General features: G+C 39.2%; 2 protein-coding genes across 3 annotated transcripts; both read left to right on the forward strand.

The window, feature by feature from the left end:
- The first annotated feature begins 364 nt into the window (after positions 1–364).
- Positions 365–20,140, forward strand: LOC119739549 (pyruvate dehydrogenase phosphatase regulatory subunit, mitochondrial-like). Of its 2 annotated transcripts, none has more exons than XM_038214527.1 (17): positions 365–486; positions 1,148–1,430; positions 1,938–2,071; positions 2,544–2,625; positions 3,090–3,253; positions 3,882–4,003; positions 4,347–4,467; positions 4,720–4,878; positions 5,542–5,666; positions 5,913–6,105; positions 6,530–6,688; positions 6,932–7,068; positions 7,436–7,584; positions 16,098–16,305; positions 16,778–16,867; positions 17,124–17,306; positions 17,871–20,140. In XM_038214527.1, exons 2-17 carry the CDS (start codon positions 1,174–1,176, stop codon positions 18,240–18,242), a joined length of 2,655 nt encoding a protein of 884 aa, XP_038070455.1. In that variant the 5' UTR covers positions 365–486; positions 1,148–1,173; the 3' UTR covers positions 18,243–20,140. The 2 variants fall into 2 exon arrangements, with proteins under 2 accessions (XP_038070455.1, XP_038070456.1); XM_038214528.1 differs by having other exon boundaries at positions 1,151–1,430.
- On the forward strand, positions 10,589–11,886 carry LOC119739550 (beta-4C adrenergic receptor-like). Its single transcript, XM_038214529.1, has one exon. It carries the CDS (start codon positions 10,733–10,735, stop codon positions 11,831–11,833), a length of 1,101 nt encoding a protein of 366 aa, XP_038070457.1. The 5' UTR covers positions 10,589–10,732; the 3' UTR covers positions 11,834–11,886.
- Positions 20,141–20,864: the final 724 nt, after the last annotated feature.

Below are 20,864 nucleotides of genomic sequence, written 5' to 3' on the forward strand. Positions count from 1 at the left end.
ATGATCTTTTGCTATGTTTCCCAGGTCATTCTTTGCTTGGAAAATGAGGGGTTTGGGGGCTGGATCCAATTGTTATTTTTTTAAATTTTATTATTAGGTTATTTGGTTTAACAAAAGGGCTTGTTTTATTTTACAAGAGTTTGCGCACCCCCCCCCCCCCCCCAGCCCTTTTCTCGTACTTTTGACCAATAGGAAGTTGTGAAATATGATTAATCTCTTTCTAAAACCCCGGCTACGTTATGTGTCCGGTTTTGGCGAAGTACTGAAGCCTGAAACAGAACGAAGCCGGATTTTAAGAAACGGCTCAGTCTTGTTCCCAAGCACAGCACTACAAAACGCATACAATCTGCGTTACATAGTCGGGTTATTAGTTTTCTGCACGTACGGAAGTTCGGTTCGTTGCTCTGTGTCTTGTTGATAATAAACAGTCGAAAAGTTGAAAGCAACGAATAAAGATAGAGGTGAAAATGACTTGACATATACTAGGTAAGTATAATGTCTACAGATAAGATGTATGAAGCAAATGAATCGGCCAGATTGTTGAGTTTTTGCTGCATGTTTATATAGGCCCAGTTTCCGGACAATGAATACCTATGGTTTTTTTTCGGGGGGGGGGGGGTAGTCCAAGCCGTTTTCCTTGCTCCATGGTCCAAGTAACTTTGATGCTACTTATCGCCATTCGGACAGTAACTGTCCGAATGTTTAAACAGGCGATAAGTGTCAAAGTTTCTCGGACATTTGGGGGGGGGGGGTGTGTGTTACGGAATGGATAGGGCGTAGAACCGTTTTATTAAAAAATTTAGTTGCATGTATTTTGAGTGAACATGGGTATATTCTAAATGACATGAACCACAAGAGTATCCATGAAGTGTCATAGATAGTCATAAGCCTCGTATTGGTAAACTGACATGTTTTTCATTTTTTAGATTCAAGATGGTGGCCGAGTTGGGCTGACCGTTCCAAAAAAAAAATTTCAAGGTTATTAATACAACTTACAAGCATTTTCTTTAAAGTTTTATTATTACTTCATAATCAAATAAAATTCTTCATATAGCTTCTGCTATTGCAGTAGGCATTTTGCACATGCCTATTTAAATTTTTCCCTTTTCTATTGTATAAACTTAAAAATTGAAAATTTTTGCTTTAGTAGATAACAAAAATGCAGAAAATACCATGTTGAGAGTTTCAAGCCATCCGATGTGCCGTGTCCTGATAAACAGCAGCAGTTGCACTCTGCTGAGGTCGACACGACATCCACTCATTAGTTGCTGCAGCTGTGCCTTCTCTCAGGATGCTGACCACAGCACCACCTCTGACCTACCTCAGCGAGCTCGCGCCGTGATATGCGGCGGTGGGATTGCAGGTTTGTCCACAGCCTATCACCTGGCAAAACTGGGCTGGAAGGACGTGGTTCTTCTGGAACAGGGAAAGTGAGTCATCATGATTATTTTGTAAGAAAAACAGACATTTTAGTTTTTGTTCTTTACGCCAAACCCTATGGTCATGGAACCCAACTAGACTGCACGCCAGAGCAAGTTCCAGGGTTTTTAATTGGCCCACAGGCAGAAGTAACAGGAACAGCATTCAAATTTGGAGTTTACAGTGGAGCATCTTGCTCCTTCCTTAAGTGGTGTTGATGTATAATGAATAACCATCTTTGTTCATAGTACAAACTTAAAAACTTTATTTTTGGATGATTATTTAGAAGGCTGAGTAGAATTTCAAATATAAAGAGGAATCCTGAAAAATAATTCCATAAAATGTTTTTTGTATCAGATTACTGGCTTAAAATGTGAATAAAAATCAAGCAAGTTATGAAACAGGGTACATATTTGTTGAGTCATTGTACTTGTGATACTTATTAAATGTCTCTGGTTTATGGATACCTGAAAGATAATGACATTATTTTGTTTGATTGTTCCCTTTCCCCATCACAGATTAGCCAGCGGTACAACATGGAATGCATCCGGTATTCTGGGAATACTAAGGAGGTCACATTTCCGTACCAGACTAAGCAGGATGAGCTACGATTTGTACAGTCAACTCGAGGCAGAGACGGGAATCCAGACTGGTTGGTAGTAATGTTGTAACATTGCAATTCAATAATTGTATCGTTGAATTTATTAAACTGCAGTCTTGCGTCAGTTCTGGTATGGTTCCCTCTCGTGAACTGTCGCTGAAGACCATGGGCGCTGCCATCTTGTTTGTCCTCGTTTGTTCCTAAAGCATTAAATTTGTTCCCCTCGTTCCCTAAGTCATGTTTTCTGGCCGTGATTCGTTCATTGGAAGTTTTACTTTGCTTGTGGATCCGTTTGCAAAAGTGAAGTGAAACTGAATTCAGGTTGGAAGATTTGGTTCACTTGTGAAATGTGTGACTGAATGTTTGCCTTCCTCAATAACTGTGTGTATTAGTGGTTTGGTGACGTCATGTCCAAAGCAGGCATTATTGTCTGTTGCTGCTGCTACTTACTGTAACATACCAATTGGAAAATAGAGCTGTAGAATCAGTCAGCCTCGATGTCGTTGGTATTCTGCTTTCACAGGTTTACATCGCTGTGGCAGTGTGAATATAGGGCAGACTAAAGATCTTATGGTGGAACTGCAGAAAAGACACGCAAATGCAAAGTAAGTCTTATAGACATTGGTTTCCATACATGCATCTTAACAAGTTGCTTGATTAACCCTAACCATCCTCAATCCTCCAAAATCAACCAGCGCTTTGGGAGGATTATGGAGGATTGAGGCAATTGCCAGTCGATTGAGGCTGTATCTAATTTGTTACGTGGAGGCAGTTGGAGGATATTGATTGAGAATGCATCCTAGTAAACACCAATAAACCTCTTATTGTGTCATATGTAAAAATGGGCAATAACGTTTGACTCCTGGGTTTGGAGAAGCAATTTCTCTCAGAAGAGTCTTGCCCAAAAGCACTTATACCTCTACAGAGTATATCAACACTATGCAGGTATTAGCCACAATAGATTGAGTTCAATGTATACACAGAAATAAACAATGTGACATTGGGCCCGTGACAGCACTGACTGTCTGGTAATTTGACATTTTTCATTTTTGTGCTTCTTCAAAACCAGGGCTTGGGGAATAGACAGCGAGCTCCTAAGCATGGGAGATGTACACAGATTATTGCCATGGATACGAGCAGATGACTTGGAAGGAGGTTTGCTTGTCCGGGATGATGCAAGTGTACAGGTGAAAGAAGTCACTCGTGCCTTGGCTAAGGCAGCTAACGATAGGGGTAAGCTTTGATAGGGTAACACTCGGTAAAAGTTTGCAGCAGCATCAACCTGAAACGTACAGTTAGTAGTTTTCATAAACCCTACCCCCCAAAAAAAAATCATTTCAGAGTTATTGCTTCTGTTCATCGGGCTATTTTCAAAATCAGCATTCTTTCCTCTCTTTCCTCGCAGGTACCTATTTACAGTCTTTTGGGGAGAAAAACAATTGTAGTAAAGTACCTTGCCCAAGAACACAAATACCATGATCCATCAATGTTGGGGATTGAATCATTAAACCCACCTACCTCTGCATATGAGTCAGACACATTGACCAACAAATCTTGGCAAAAATTCCAACCATACCTAAATCCAACACCTAGTTTTTCCCACTGATTCTGAAGAATTAGAACTGTCGGTCTCCGAGGAAGCAAACTTCTTTTGATGGGACACAAATCCGCAAACTTCACATTAAGTGTTGCAGAAATCTATACATTCAAAATTGTTTAATAATTGATATCTGAACCCACTGTGAATACCAAATTAAACTTTTTTGGTCAACTCAACTGAGAAGCTTGTTTGTCATTCTGTTGTTTAAATGGTTTTCTGAAAAGTTTTTAGTAAAATACATTTCCCGATGCTATAAAACAGGTGTGACGTTATTAGAGAATATTGAAGTCAAGCGAGTAGTGAGCAGTGGCGGTCGTGTTTCTAGTGTACACACAGACAGGGGAAGCATTGAATGTGAGGCGTTTGTCAACTGTGCTGGACTGGTACGTATCACATCGAATTTATAAATAATAACTAAAAAAAACCTGACAGACCAAAACAAAATCAAATGTTGCAAAAGATTTCAAATTGATTTGGATTTTCTATGTAATTTAAAAAACTAAATTATGAAGATTCTTCAACTACTGATCGAAACGTCAAGTTTTACAACCAATCGGTTCTTTTCAGAACCACACATCTTCCCAAAAGAGATATCTACATGGTGTTACCGCAACCCTTCACTAGAACAAATTGCCTGACATCTGAAATGGCCTCAACAATTACCAAATTAGCTTGAACAAATGAATAATCCAAACAAATTTCTTGTGTTGGTATCCCACAATGCAGTGGGCCCGTGCCCTCGGTCTTGCCAGCTCACCAGAAGTCCGAGTGCCACTGTACCCACTGGCCCAGCAGTACCTCATCACAAAGCCGATCAAGAGTCGGACGTTGGACGGCAACGGCCCATGTGAGTAGACCTAATCCCTTATCCAATGGGCAATTTTGGCAAATTGTGTTGGATTCTGTTACTTTCAGTAGTTGGGCTCACCAGGGGTCATGAGAAAACCTGAAGACCGTTATGGATAAAAATTCCCGGATCATATATGTAAAAACCTAGTCATAAGAATTGTGTTCCCAAAAATTAATGGTCCCAAGAGAAGAATAACATTCCTGGTCTTGTAAATTCCTTAAATGATTGTAGTGCTTTCGTTTTCCCTAGTTGTGCGTGATATGGACAGCCTACTCTACATACAGGAGCACAGTGGAGGCTTTTTGTTTGGAGGTTACGCACCCAAGGGAAAGCCTGTCTTTGAGGAGGGTCTACCACTCAAGAAAGACTCGGAACACATCCACTTACCGGATGATTGGGATCACTTTCGTAAGATTCTTTTGGAACTTTATACTCTCAGCGTATGGTTGTACAGTTCTTTTTCAAATTTCAGTCAGATTGTTATATTTGATTTCACCGTTTGTTTGCAAAGAATAATATATTTTGCATTTTTTTGTGCAGTCTCATTTGCAAGCTTAGAAAACACAAAATATTCAAACTGTTTGCCCATCTGCTTCTTTATCGTTTATATTCTTTCTTCAGTCTGTTAACTCATTTACAGATCTTTATAAACCTTTATTGAAAGTGGGTTGTGTATAAACGTGATGATTCCATACAAAAGAACATCAAACTCTGCATTATTTCTTTCAAATCATAGAAAAAGTGTGTTCGATTCTGACCTCTCCAATCACCCTCGTATTTTGTTGTCCATGTATTTGATAATTTCCTTGTCCTAACATGACAAGCAGCAATCTGAATTTATTTAAGACAAAATTATCAAGTAGCAACACTGTCAAACCAGCAGAAGCTGTACCTTTTATACATGGGCCAATTCCTTGGTGCTAATAAACACAGAAAATTGCTGAGTGGAGAAAATGATTGTCGGCCAAAATAAAATATTTGTATGTTTGTAAATGTTCTCAGCATATTTCCGCTTAGCACATGAAATTTGGCGCAATTTTATAAACATCAAGTGTTGTTTCCCATCTTCAGGACATTTGCTAGAGGGTTTCTTACACAGGGTGCCCCAGGCTAGCGATGTTCAGTTTGAGAAGCTCTACAACAGTCCTGAGAGCTTCACACCAGATGGGGAGTTCATCATTGGGGAGGCCCCGGAGGTAAGGAATCCCCCCCCCCCCCCCCAGCTCTGGTATAATGTCCGCCTGTTCAAAATACGGTACACCATTCTGTAATCTAGTGTCGAATTTGAACAGCGCCTCCTATTGAAAAGGAGGCCAAGTGTCCGGAGAAAAAAAACTCTACATTTTCAGATTTTTTTGCTGATGAACCCCCCCCCCCCCCCCCCCCCCCCCCCGAGCAAAAATTCCTGGATCCGCCCCTGATAATCTCCTAATTTTGTCCAGGTCAGGAATTACTTTGTGCTTGCTGGCTTTGGCTCCCTCGGCCTGACGCATGCCGGAGGTGCGGGAGAGCTCCTTGCCAGACTGATCGCCATCGGCCACACCAACATGGACTACTGGCCAGTCGACGTACAACGCTTCAGCCCACAACACAACAGCAAGGCATTCCTCCGAGCAAGAGTGAAAGAAATAGAAAGTAAATCTGGAGCTGCTGGCTATTAAAACAATTGTTTTTTTCTCCTGAAATAAGTTACTTTGAAGCATTTTTAAAGGAAAAATGGAAAGTAAAATGGAAATCCCCATCATCAGGCCGAGAGCAAGTCGAGGTGTGAAGGGCTAAATTAAGGAACATACATGGTCACAAGGGTCACCCCTGTATCCAAAAAGCACACCTGTGGGTGACCTAATCTGACAGCATCCACAAGGGACACATTAATCACTTTCAAAGATGAACGAGTTGGTCAAGGACGGCGTGATCTGCAAAGGTGTATATGGGATACAAACAGCGAGCATTCAACCAAAACTGCAATGGGTCCCACTTGGCTAAGTTAGTTTTTGTACCATGCAATATTAACAACTGACCTGTTTGTAATATCAAGCCCTTTTCTTTCAAATCCTAGGTATTCACTATCGCGTAGCTTACCCAGCGTTCTCCCACAGGACTGGGCGTAAGCTACGCTGCCCACCCCTCTATTCTAGGCTGGGGCAAGGCGGGGCGGTGTTTGGGGAACGAATGGGGGTGGAACGTCCCAAATGGTATATGGCACCTGATGATACAGGTATGGAATGAATGACATAGTTAGTATTGGAAAACCTACCATTTTTTGTGTTCATTTTAAAAATGTGATTTTTAGATAGTTTACAGTGACAAAGGAATGTAATTTGTTGTAGTTTATTTAAATAAAGTGTCCTCGTTTAACACGCAACTAGATCACTTATCAAAGATCTATGCTTGGTCTGTGATTGACTTTAGATTAAAATGTGATGACTTGGGATGCCTTGATTTCAACTCCCTCTCTTAGATGAGTTTGCCCATGAGACTCAGCGAGGGACGTTTGGCAAACCCCAGTGGTTTGGCCTGGTAGAGTCTGAGTACTGGGCCTGTCGAGAATCCGTCTGCCTTATGGATATGTCTGCCTTCACTAAATTGGAGCTTACGGTGAGTGACTGATATCCCAAGATATCACAAATGTTTAGCATTAATGTGAGAACTATTGGGTGACAAAGAAAAAGTTGTTAGATTGAGACTGAGGTTATAATCTTTGGCACTTTGATTGACTTGTGATGACTTTTGATTGACTTGTGATTGATTTTCAGTGACTTGTGATGGACTTGTGATCGACTTGTGATGGACTTGTGATTGACTTGTGATTGACTTGTGATTGACTTGTGATTGACTTGTGATTGACTTGTGATGGACTTGTGATGGACTTGTGATTGACTTGTGATTTGACTTGTGATTACTTGTGAGGTTTTGAGTACAACTCGGCTTTGATTAACTTTCCCTCAAATGTCTTGCTTTCTAGTCCCTGGGAAATGAAGCTACCATGTTGCTACAGCGCCTGTGCCCTAATGATCTAGACTGTCCCATCGGTAGCGTTGTACATACAGGAATGCTGAACGAGAGAGGTGGTTATGAGTGTGACTGTAGTATTGCACGGCTTGATACAAATCGGTGAGTAATACAAAATCTAATTTTCTGTCAATTTCTCTGACACAATAGGAGGACGTTAATTAAGAGTAGATACACTCTTTTGTATTTACTCAAATGTGTGAGTAATGTGATGCCTGGGGGAAAAAAAACAAGAATTCCAAAGACATGAAGAAAAATCCTAGAGCCCTAGCATACTCAAGAATATATTCAAAATCCCAAGAATCCTAAGACACTAGAACACCTAAGATTCCAAGAAAATTTATCATCATCAGAAACCCCAGATAATCCTAGATTCAAGGAAAACCTAAGAAAACCCCAAAATCCCCAAGATCCCATGACCATCTTGAGGAAACCCTCAAAACCCACGACAAACGAGGAAAAATAAGATTCCTTGACAAACTTAGACTTAAATAAAAATCCAAGGTAACCCCTGGAAACCAAAGACCCCAGAAATCAAAGTTACCAAGTCAGCCGAAATTCTCCAGAAAATAATCCCTATAATATCAGGATATCAACAACAAAAGAGAAACTTCAAGAAAACCAAAGAAAGCTAAAGAAAAGCAAGAACTATTGAAAAGTTGAACGTGAATGTACTTATGTACTAGTACTTGTCTTGTGTGTCCCTATTTAGTCTCACGTCATGTCACTAATTGATGGGAGAGTACAGTGTTTATGAGGAGAGGACAAGTGTTAAGTGAAAATGTCCCTGTCGCCAAGCAGCACATGGCAGATGAATCAATATGTCAAAAACATTAGTCTCATGTTCAATGTGTCTCTGTGTTGACTTTCTATAAAGAGCTGTTGGTGACAGGCCCACGTTCACATAGTCTGTATGTGATGCTGTCTCACGTACACAATTTGTTGGCTTTTCAGCTCCAAAACATCCAAACTTCGTAGGTGAAACAGGACTATCCACTGTCCTATTGCAAGGCCTGTGCAGGGTAGTGTGTTTACCATGGTGGTGGTTGATCAAGACGTCATCCGAAACCTTCTCGGCTGAATGGTTTACCATACCCTGACTTCATCGCTTGCTTTTCCCTTTCTTTGTAAGACTCTTGTGTTGTTTTAAAAGCTAATGGATGCAATTTGAAAAAAAAATATGTTTTTGCTGATTCAAGGTACAATACAATAAATCTGAGGCAGACTATTAAAAAAAAATAACCTGTCGAAATTTCAGCTCGGTAGATACTAATTTTTTTAGAAATCGGCGAAAATGCATCTTCATTTTTCTCGACACAAAGCACAGGTTTCCCTTGACAGCGCGATGGTTTGGTCCTAATCATCCCAGGGAAATGATAGTAATTCCTTATTTCTCAAAAATGACAGCATACTAGGCGCAACGATTTAACAGGATGCTTGATCATATTATTTCTAAATGTCTAAGTAAATTGATTTTTGTTGGTTTTTTTTAGTAATTAATAAACAGGCAGACTGCTCAACATAATCTGGGGGAAAAAAGTGATTTCCTAAGATTGTTTTACCACTTTCAAAATTGCCAAGGATATTTGTTGGTGCAGTCTTTACAAATTAATATTTTCATTGGGCTACATTTTGGGTTCGTAAGTGGTCTGAATTTTCTGGTAAATCCAAGACTCTAAAATGTGTGCCTGAAGCAGCCTTTGTTTCTTCTTTCCTTTTTATTATTTTCTTTAGGAAGCTACGTAAAAACAAAATCCCATCCAAAGTTTAAACAAAAAAACAACCCAAATTTCAATTTGGATTTAACAAAAAGCAGTGCACAGCCTCTCAGAAACAAATTTCCTGAAATTGAGGATGCTTTTCCTGTCATCTCAATGACGTCACAGAAAAAAAAGGCGAGGGACCCCCCCCCCCAAAAAAGAGTGATTTTCGTACCCTTCACAGAAAAGGTATTTGTACAAAATTGTTTGAGTTTAAAGTCCATTTCATAGATTCTTTAACTTACCGGTATTCATCAATGACGAATGCAGCATTGATTCACAGCAAATGTTATCAAATTAAATAATCAATCTTCTGGCGGTGAGGTTGGCAAATACCATTGCATGACATATTAGTCTCATCTGTGAAGAAACAAGAAACCATTTATATCAAGATGAATTATCTGCAAACCACACTTTAGTTATTCAGTTCACTCTGAGGCTCAGAATTGTGATATTGATAGCAATTTATAATGCGGGCCTAATCAAAAGATTCTTCCAGGTAACTAACGATGTTTTGTTTGCCCTTTTATCATCCGGTTTATTGAGTAAATGAGTATAATACTCCCTGGCGCCACCATATGCAATTACTTTGGTAAATTGTTGTGCTAAACTGATCTGTCATGTGTCAGTGTACATATGACAGGTTTATGGGTTCTGACTAATGTCTTTGAATGAAGACATTGACAAACTGAGGAACCACCAGCATAGGGCTGGATAGCTCAGTTGGTAGAGCACTGGAATAGCAATCCAGATGTCAAAGGTTCAGTCAATTAAAACCGATGCATTTATGAAGTGGAAGTGATAAAGCAATACGAGTATTATGTTGTTCAATGCCAAATGGAGTACCGAAGTGAATACGTCACGCGCACAAAATGTGTGTGAAAGACATTAGCGCGTGATTCGGCCCGTGAACCAACACGTGCGCGTACTCTATTCGTTTGCACTACACTTTCTGGTTCTAAATGACGTCACACTTCGGTACTCCATAGGCAAAGGGCCAAACTTTGAATATTAAAAAGCAGCTTTTCGTTTTCTTTTGTTAGATTTCTTAAATTCCTCATCTCAGTACTCTGGCGCGCTGATATGAAGTCCCAAGCAGATGTGTGTTTTGTTTGTACTCTGATCAATACGTTGCCTGACTTGCCATTTGCGGTTTCAAAATGGTTTCTAAAACATTGATTATTCATATACACATAATCAGTTGCACTTTGGCACCGAGTTACTCTTCATACATATCTGCTCGCCAGAATGATTAAAAGGAGTGTTTCCAGAGAATACATGAAGCAGTAGGCAATCTGGTCTCTAGGCAACAAATATTGGGACTTAGAGTGTGTGTGTGTATGGGAGACACCACATGGACAGGTCGGTAGTCATCTACTTGTACTCTCTGATTTCTACGCTTTCAGTTTGTGAAACGGTGTTGAACTTGTGCTCAGCCTGGAAACCTCAACATCTGAAAATTCTTGTGTCTCTTTGGATTGTTGGGAGAAATGATGCTTTGTCACTTCATTTGTTTGAATGCATTTCTTGCATTGCAAAGTAGGGCACTTCTGGTGGTCAGCGGTTGTGTTGCTGTCAGCAGTCAAGGATCCGATATTGTTATAATGGCTGATGCTAATAATGTAACTGCGATGGAGCAGCTGGTCAACTCAACAAGCACTGATTGGCCAGAAACCTATCCGGACTCGGACACTGATTGGTCAACATTACGAATCGTTAGTGTAACGCTTAACGTTCCGACTACAATCTTGATACTGACCCTTAATCCACTCTGTTTGTGTGTCATCTGGCGGGTGCCGGACACCCAGTCAACCAATAAAGTCTTCATGGCATCGTTGATTGCTGCTGACTTCTTCTACGGGCTCCTGGTGTGCATTCCGGTAACTTTGTCGTTAATCACCGGTTATTGGCCCTTCGGCAGTTTCCTGTGTGCTACCTTCTCCGTGGTCGGTGAATACATGTTTGGCCTGATATGTTTCCTGTCCCTGTTGCAGCTGACGGTTGACCGGTACCTGGCTGTCGCCTGGTGTCTGCATTATTCCCGCCTGATGACTCTGCGCCGAGCGAAAACCATCACTCTGCTCAATTGGATCTTAGCACTCATTGTCTCGTTTTGCGGACATGTGGAATTCTTTCACAAACATCAGACAATCGACAGCACGGAATGTGACCTGGCAGCACGACTCGTGCTACATTATATCCTAGTCGTACTAATTATCATTGGGTTGATTATTATTTTGATGCTGTACCTGCATATTTTGGTTATTGCCCGTCGCCAAGCACGGCGTATTGCACAGGAAAACCAGCCAATACCGGGACCCGCCCGAAAGAACACCAAATCTTTCAGCACAGTCATTATTATATCCGCGGTAGTTTTTGTGGGCTGGATGCCATCACTAATAATTGAACTCGTGGACACTGTCAACGTTCCGTCTGCCGTCATATATACTACAGATTTTCTCTTCTTCAGCACCAACTGGATCGACGCAGTCGTCTTCTGCCTGAGAAACAAGGAATTCAGGGAGACGCTTCGCAAAATGGCAGCCACTGGCTGTAAAGTTTTTCGCAAATGCGACTGCATTGATTGCTGAATCTGTACAACTTATGAAAAATACACTTTGAACTTTAGATGGAAAAAAGTTGCAGAAAGATTCCAAAACGAATTCCAAAAATATGCAAAATATATGTCCATAAAGTTGTGAACATACCGATGTTGTAGTTCCAAAAAAATGTGGCATTGGAAATATTATGAGGATTATGAATGCCTCAACTTTAATAAGTTTCTTTATTTTAACATTACGTTTTATCCTTCACCAATTTTTGTCATGTGACCACTGTACAGTCATGATGGGGAGCCCCTTAATGGCAAAAGCCACAGCTAGCACAAGAGAGCCTTTGTGATAGAAATGATACATGTTTAGATTAGTGCTTTCGGAGAGCATTTGTTCACAATATCTGAGCATACATGGTCAACAATGACACCGACACACGCATCATTGACCAGGAGGCACACTTGCCATCATGGAAGATACCAAAGGCAGTCTACATCTGCCGCTGTGAGCCGTCATTGAACTGTGACCAGGATGACCAGCTTACGTCGGTTTACTTTACGATCTTATGGCCTGGTAATCAAGAAGAGGCTGCACAGTAACGTCAACTTGAAAAAGGCTCTGATCAAACTTTCTCGCAATAATTCTTAGTAGAAAAGAATCAGCTAAGAATTATGCACAGTCCAGCTTGGAATGGATTTTAACCCACAACAAGTTTCTTTCAATTTGCTCATATTTAACCAATTCTAAAGAATTTTTCGTTGTTATTAAAAAAAAATTGGCACAATAGAAAAAAGCAAAATGAAAGACAAATCTTTATCGTAAAATTACAAACGTTGGGACTTTGGACTTGATGTGGATGTAATATAAGTACACTGTAGGTTTGTTATCAAATGAGAATTCAGCATGTGTTGTTACAATCAATCGTCTGTATTCCCATAAACATGAGAACATTTACACTATAAAACAAATGGCCTGCTAGCTTTTGATAATTTTTTTTACAAGGTAAACACATTTTTGATAACCAGATATCTTCTTTTTTTTATTTGAAAAAAAAGTTATTGATACTGTCCTTGTTGTACTTATTATATCTGAAGTTTGTTATGAGATTATTGTAGTTACGTCCTATTTTAACTGGTCCTTCTTTAACTTTAGATCCACAAGCATCAATCATTTATTACCCCTCATTTCATTTTGTCCATTTGTTTGGTCAATGTTTTTCTTGTTCCCTACTGCTAATGCTAATTTATCAAACTTTTATAATTCAGAAATGTGTCTTTAAATAGACATGGATCTTCAAGCAAACTTGAATCCTCGATTCTGATTGGTCGTTCATGGCATTATCCCACATACCATGGTCTGGCCATATGGCATTCTACATATCACGATTTTCTAAGATGTGCGCGCCATTCCTGCTGCAAGCGCATGTAATTTGATAACCTCTGAAAAGTTCGTGTACAGTGTGCATGTTCCATCTTTACTGTGCGTCAGATTTGCTTGAAGATAAATTTGTTGTCCTACTTGCGCATGTGGAACACGGAATAATGTAGTGTCACTGTGTCCATGCCCCATATACCGCTACCACTCAGCCTTCATTCTTGTGTCATATGGGGCACAGACAGAGACACATTATTCTGTGTTCCACTAATATTATTTATAGTCTTACATATCATTTTTATTGTCGTAATACGCTTTAGGGTATCTAGGAAACAACGGGTCCCCTATCTTCCACATTCACTTTGCAGAGCAACCAACACATTTATAATTCCGTTAGCTCAAGCAAACCTGTAACATTAACTCAAATTACATTAGTAGCTCGTCGATGCTACATGCACGCTTGTGTGTTATCCATTAAAACTGGCAATGGATTACACAGAGCCGATGGCATGTCATTATTTGTTCTTGCAAGACATTTAGTTCGACAAGTTCGTGTGAGACATTTTTTAATGTCGAAGTGCTTCATCAGAAAAGTACAGTGGTACAGTTCAAAATATACATTGTACTCTTTAAAGGGCATATATAGGATCATGTACATTTATCACAAAAGTTACCTAGCAAATTGTCATCAAAAAACTTAGTTGGATTAGAGGTCACAATGGTACTAAACACCCCTTGAAATTATTTTTAAAAATGTAATGTACAGTAGGTGTTTTCAGATTGATCAGCTAATTGTAAATAAAGAGTAATTAACATCGTGTTTTGTGACCAAAAGGTTGTGCATAGATTGTCATTGTTTTCTCGAAAAGTGTAATATCCACTGAGCTGGAATTTCCAACGGATACTTTTTTGGATTTTGAGTGGTGTAATTATTTGAAAAGAACAAAATGTATGAAAAGCAAATAATACTATACGCCTTTATAAAAAGAAACAGTTATGCATTAACAGTAACCTGCACTAGACACGTTCTTCAATTATACCAAACATGCTTTCTAAAGGACGACAGTTTCATATTTCAACATGATGTCCCGCTGTCCCTACAACATTAATACAGATATATGTTTGTCTTGTTTTAGTCATCCATCGTCTTACTTACACAAGCCAAATGTAACTCGAATGGTTCATGACAAGCTGTCATTCACGGCATAATTAAGTTCTGCTTTACCCACGGTGCAGGATAGTAAGAAATCAACTTGTGTTTGTAGACATTGCAAAACAGTCTTCAGTTCTCGGCAGTTTTGTGTTTGATAGTGGTGTGCATTTATGGGTAGTACGGGCACCGGGTAACCTATTTGAGTATAACACTGGTACCCGGGTACCTGTAAAAAAAAAACCAACCCCAAAATTCTAATTCCGGAAGTTGTCTGAAGGGCTTTATAGCTTTGCGGCTTAAAACCCCAACTTTCACGAGCGTCATCTGTCGTGCAGTAAAATGCAAATCTGTTTTTGTGTATTCCATGTAGCCTGGTTTTCATTTTGAAAATTCCCCAAAATTGGTATTCAAAACCTTTCTTTTTCATTGTCTGAGAAGTTAATTTGTAAAGTTGGTTACAAGCATCCGATCTGACATCAGCGGTCGGGCACTCAGGTACCGGTTCAAAACTACAGCAGTGTGCAGAGTATAGTGGGGCTGCACGATGTTGCTGATGTCATGTTAAAATGCTAGTGATGGATCATTTTATCAACACAGTTTACCAGAGTTATGTGTCTTTTTATGGCGCGGCACAACTAAAGTAATGTATTCAACCATAGTAAGCTCTGGAGTTGAATTGAAATCTATCGTACAAAAACGAAAACTAGTATTGTGAATTGACTTGTAAGACACGTTTGTTTGGAGACACACACTCAAGTTGGACCTATTAAGAAACATCAATCACTGGAAGTGGTGACGGAGGAGACGCTAACTGCTTGCAGACATGAGAATACACTTCATTGCTGTGTATTTGCGAAAAAGAATTGCCGCTAATCGCTTGGAGACATGATACCACACACTCTTCGAGGTTCTGCTTTTGCGAACAAGATGACTTGGTCAATTGACTGTGATTAGCATCTTAAAGTTTATTGCTCTCACACTGTGTATTTTCAGTATCTAAAAAATGGGCCGATGAATCAGTACAATGTTTGTCAGATATCAGATCGATTAAGATAATCACCCCCCCCCTCCCAATTTCAGATTTTTGAGAAAAAAAATACTGTCATAAAACATTTTTTTAAAACACCAGAACAATAATAAAAGAAATTAGGAAATAATGTTAATAAGATAACTTAAGAAATATAACAAGAAGCAATGTTAAAACTAATAAAAACCTCAACTGAAATTATTTGGTCAAATCAATTTGAAACACATAAATAAGAAGGCACAGAAGAAAAGACATTTGACATGACACACAGGAACAAATGAGGCTGAATGAAAAGAAAATCATATTATTTGAAGATCAATAAGAAAGGTCATTGCACTTATTTGAATGTTTTCTCGCTGGAAGTAATGGTAGGTTGTTGTTGCATTTTGTATTTCTGTCACATAGGGGGGAGAGACAAAGGAACTTGTGCAGGGATTGGTTTTTAGCCTCGTTTCAAAAATTAGAGCTATGTTGAAAGTTTTCATCAAGGGAGTCCGAACCTCAGAGTTGGGATCAAACCCATCACAAGTTAATAACAAGCCAACAACACGTTACCTACTTTGTGCAGCTGTATTGTACAAAGCAGCTAAACAAAAAATTCAACCATGACAATGATCAAGCTCATGTACATGAGTTGATGTACTCCGGTCTTCATGCAGAATATTCTCATTCAATGGACATTCTTAATCTAATACCTTGGTTTAAATAATCTATATTTATCCACCCTTAACTCTTTCTTCCGTTTGCAGATATTTCATCATTTGTCCAACCATTCAGCTGGTCAAGGCTCATCACTGGATCTCCAATCACCTGCCTCCGGACGGCTCGGTCACTCTGCGAGATCTGACCAACCAGTACGCTGGCCTGAATGTCCTGGGGCCTAAGGCCAGGGATGTGCTACAGAAACTGACCACAACATCACTCAGCTCGGCCGACTTTAGGCCATTCTCCTTCAAGGTCAGTGGCTCCGAGTCAAAAAATACTGGCCAACAAAGTAACTGATTTAAGTCAAAATGTTGTTTTCCCTCTTCTTATGATTTATCAAAGTTCAAGGAAACTATTGACATATTCCCGCTGTCTATTTAACCTGCTTCTTTTTGTCTTGTTTGTAGTCGCCACTTTCAGTGGCTTTGGCCCCGCGGTTGGGATTCTCATTAATATAAATATGGAGCAAGAGAAGTATAACAGATAAGTGGCCAAAGCATGGATATAATGTTAAAATGATGAAACAAAATTGTCAATTTTTTTTTCTCAAGTTTTTAAAGTGATTTTTAACCGGAGAGAAAAGTATTTTTGAATGGGGATTCAGGCAGGTCCATTTTCTGAGACAAGTCCTCTAGTCCGTTTGATATCTCCAGTTATAATTGCTCGTTTACACTTTTATACCCTTTTTCTAACTTGTGATTTTTATTTTTTTATTTTTTTAAAGGAGTTGAATGTAGGTTTTGCGACCGGAGTGAAAGCTATGACTATCACACATGCAGGGGAGGACGGTATGGTGCTGTACATACCCAATGAGGTTAGTGCACGCTAAATCTGTTTATAATTATTTGGCATTCGGTCGGAATAGACCACAAAAGTCTTTCGCCTTATTTTCAGTGGGGTCCAACTCTCCCTTTTGTAACCGTTGAAGAGGTACTTGTGCACGGAGTCAATAAGCCTACAAAAGTCACCAATATTAGATGGTGGCTAATTTAGTTTGTTAAACCTTCAGCAGCTTTTTAAGAGCGACTGCCCTAAAATTTCTATTGAAACTGCTTTGCTTCTGTTTGTAGACAGCTGTTCAGGTATACGATGCTTTGCTTGAGGCTGGTAAGGATTGTGGAATCCGCAACGCTGGCTACTACGCACTCAGGTGGCTGCGGATCGAGAAATTTTATTTCTACTGGGGCGAGGATTTCGACTCCACCACGACACCGTATGAGATCGGCCGAGATATGAGAGTCAAGTTTGACAAAGTGAGACATCAGTATTGTTGGAAATTTGCTTTGAATTTGGTTGTTTCTATACACATTTTTTTTATAAATTAATTATGCAGCTTAACAGACTGTTTGCCCTGGCATTCATTGCTGTGGGAATTTTTTTAATATATTTTTATGGATAGAACTAGAACAAGGTGTTTACTTGTGCTATCAGTGACGATAAACCAACTAAGGTTTTCCAACACTGTATTTCCATATTTCAACAATGTATATGAATAATTTTTGAGAGAAAAAATGTACTCAAAAATTGATCAGCTTCTCACTAATTTTTCAGTTTGGAAGATATTGATTTAATATTGGGCTTTAAATTACTCAAAGTAGGTCCTTTTCTTCTTTTATCTGTGATACCAAAGCTCACCTTTTTTTCAAGTACCAGAGATGTAGTCAAGTCTTTCACAAGTCACTCTTGTCTTAAATCAAGCGGCAAGATTTTCAAATGAACTGTGATAAAGCCGTTCCTTTCTTATCGTTCTTTACTTCAGATTTGACTTATGATAGACTTGACTGCGAGTTTGTTTATATTGTTCATTACTTTTTCAGGGTGTGGAGTTCATCGGCAAATCAGCACTCCTCAAACAGCGTCAGGAGGGCGTCAAGCGGCAGCTACTCGGCTTCATCCTGGAGGACCACAACATCAACACAGACCTGTGGCCATGGGGCCGGGAACCCATCTACCGCAATGGTCAGCATGCTGGGATGACCACATGCAGCAGCTACGGCCCTACACAGGGCAAAATGACCTGCCTGGGCTGGCTGACCAATCGGGACGCTGACACGGGTCAAATGTTAGAGGTCACACCCGACTTCGTCAACAAGGGGCAGTACGAGATTGACATTGCTGGCAAGCGGTTTCCACTGAAGGCCAGGCTGTATCCCTCACAGTTAGGGGCTAAGCAACCAACTCATGGTTAAAACCCTTTATCACTGCACATTACGCCTTCCGTTCCTGATCTTTCTGGGGCTTGAAACCTCAGATGTTTTCTCTGGATGTTTCGGCTTCATCAGGACCTCCTGATTAGGGGGACTTGGGATGCCTTGTGATCAGCTTGTGACTGAATTGTGGTGATTGGGGACTGACTTGGTTACAACTCTGTCGTGTAATAAGAGATCCTATAACGTGCGAAATTGATTTAAATATTTCCATTTTTAGTTTGGACACGAAGCCTTGTAAGAAATTCTGAAGCTCAAGATGATGCAGCCCAAGACAAAGCCAGTTTTTCAGAACTTCCTATGTGTGGAATCCACACTTTTGGCTATGAGAATGCTGCTTACTCTACAATCATCATTGTGGGCCATTTGGTTTTCCTTGTCGAGAAGTTTGTGGATGATCATGTGAAGTTGCTAACTCGAAAAAGAGATGCGTTGGTCGGAGAAAAACCAGAGAATTTATCTTGACCTTTTAATCAGGATGCTCTTCTCAGCTCAGTACCTTTCTTTTTACTGTCCTCTTTACAAGGTATCTGCTAACTTCTCCGCAGGGCATGCTTCTGAAAATTTCTGGCAAGGGAAATGCAGTGGGCTCTCAGAGGGCAGTATAGACAAGTACTAGTATTTTTCGGGCTGTGCTGTGGGCACCCATGTGGGGGGAAAGTGTGAAGCCCACATCTGAAGTGCATTATTGGGCCATAATTACATTGTATATAACTCAGGAAGTTGCCTTTACACTTATGGTACAGCTGGCCCACAAAGTTTAATTCTTTGGAATTAATTCACTTAATTAGACAGAATTTGAACAATTGATGTTGAACTTGAATTTTCAAGCAAATTGGCAAATCTGCAAGTTAAGTTTTCTCACTGCCATAGTTGTTATCCACAAGTTCATGTGGCACAAAATGAAGACTTCTTTCTTGCGTTCATGAGCATTAAGGCCACAGAATGAAAACACAGCACCTTTCTATCTTTGGAAACTCATTGTGTGTTTTGTATTTTATTTATTGCTCTCTTTTATCGATGCCCATCGTTATTAATATCAATTTGTAATTATAATTGTTGACTAAATTTTGTTCATGATGAACTAAATGCTTTGTTTAAGTTGTATTGAACTGAATTGAATTGATATCTGAAATTTAACTATTTAAGGGAATGGTGTATAACTATGCTGAAATTTGGAAGTCTCTGAATGGTCAGCTTCTGAATGATCCAGCTTTTCAAAAAGGTGACATCAACTCTATGCAAAAGGTTGTTCAAATGAACACCTCAAATTTGCATATGAATTGAATACTCGGGTATGTAGTACCTCTAGGCTCTTAAAGCAAAAATCTTGTAATAAACATTAGAAGGCTGAGGGGTGAGTAAAGTTGGCCTCGTGCTCAGTATTCATAAAACCTTCCACATTATTGTGGGGTTCCTACATTTTGTTAATCATAAAAATTGTTTTGTACAGTTTGGCATACATGTACTCAGATTGGTAAAGACATTTTTTTAAAATTGAAAGAACACTGTCCCACTGTCCCAATGTTATATACTCAATATTTGAGTCCTTGATGTTTAACAGTTTTATATTCTTTTGTTTGGTTATTTGAGGATGAGATGTGTAAGCTAGCTCAGGTGACAAATGAGTCGTAAATTGAAAAAAATAACCGAAATATTATTGAAGTACTTGTCAAGAGATTAGTTTTCTGGCAATATATTCTTAAAGTTTTCCAGTTTGAGGTGGAAATATAATTGATCTAGATATTTACACTAAGTTTCAACTTTTTAACAATATTGTATCTAACTTACGTTACTGTAAGATCTCCATGGAAATTTTGAATACATGGACTTTTGAATTCTATAATAAACTTTTGGGTGCAATTTTTTTAACTCATAAATAGTTTCTTTTGAGGTGTGTTCTTTGTTCTATTGTTGATGTGACAACAGTAACCCATTGCTCAGTCCCCTAGCCTCAGCCTAATCAATCCACTACTAGCCAAATCTATAAATATAGCACACCACTGTTAAATGTTGGATGATTTTCACTAAATCAACTTTATAGCATAGTCCAGTTAAATTCACAATGAATACTCTCGAAACTCATCTTTATCTCTATCTACATTCAGGATTTGAGTTTTGCAAATTTTCTCAAAAAAAATTTGAACTACAAATCAGCTTGGTGCTATTGCTTGTACTAATACTTATTTCAAAATAATAAAAAAAAAAGCTCCTTGAAAGGCTTCTTCTGCTCAATCCGGGTATTTGGGGGTTTTCCTTAAGGGAGTACGGTTGATATTTTTTATTCTTAATGGAAAATGAATCTTCATCACTAAAAGATGTTTCAAAGACAGCTTAAAAAAGTGGTCAAGTCTTTTTGTAAACCCATCAGGAAAAACGGAACTTTCACTGTTTATTGCAGAGTTGAGGAGCACATCACCTTCTGCACCGAGAGAAAAAAAATCGCTTAAAGGGAATATACATCATTTGCTTTTGCTGTAATTTTTAGAAATGGATGGAATTGGGGGGTTGAAAATATAAAGCAAATATAGTTACACTGACTTTTTGGAGGTTTGGGGTTCGAAAATGCTATAAAAACCAAGAAAAACGATCATTTTCCTGTAG

Source organism: Patiria miniata, unplaced genomic scaffold, assembly GCF_015706575.1.
Source record: "Patiria miniata isolate m_02_andy unplaced genomic scaffold, ASM1570657v1 HiC_scaffold_30, whole genome shotgun sequence".
In the NCBI taxonomy this organism is placed as follows: Eukaryota; Metazoa; Echinodermata; class Asteroidea; order Valvatida; family Asterinidae; genus Patiria; species Patiria miniata.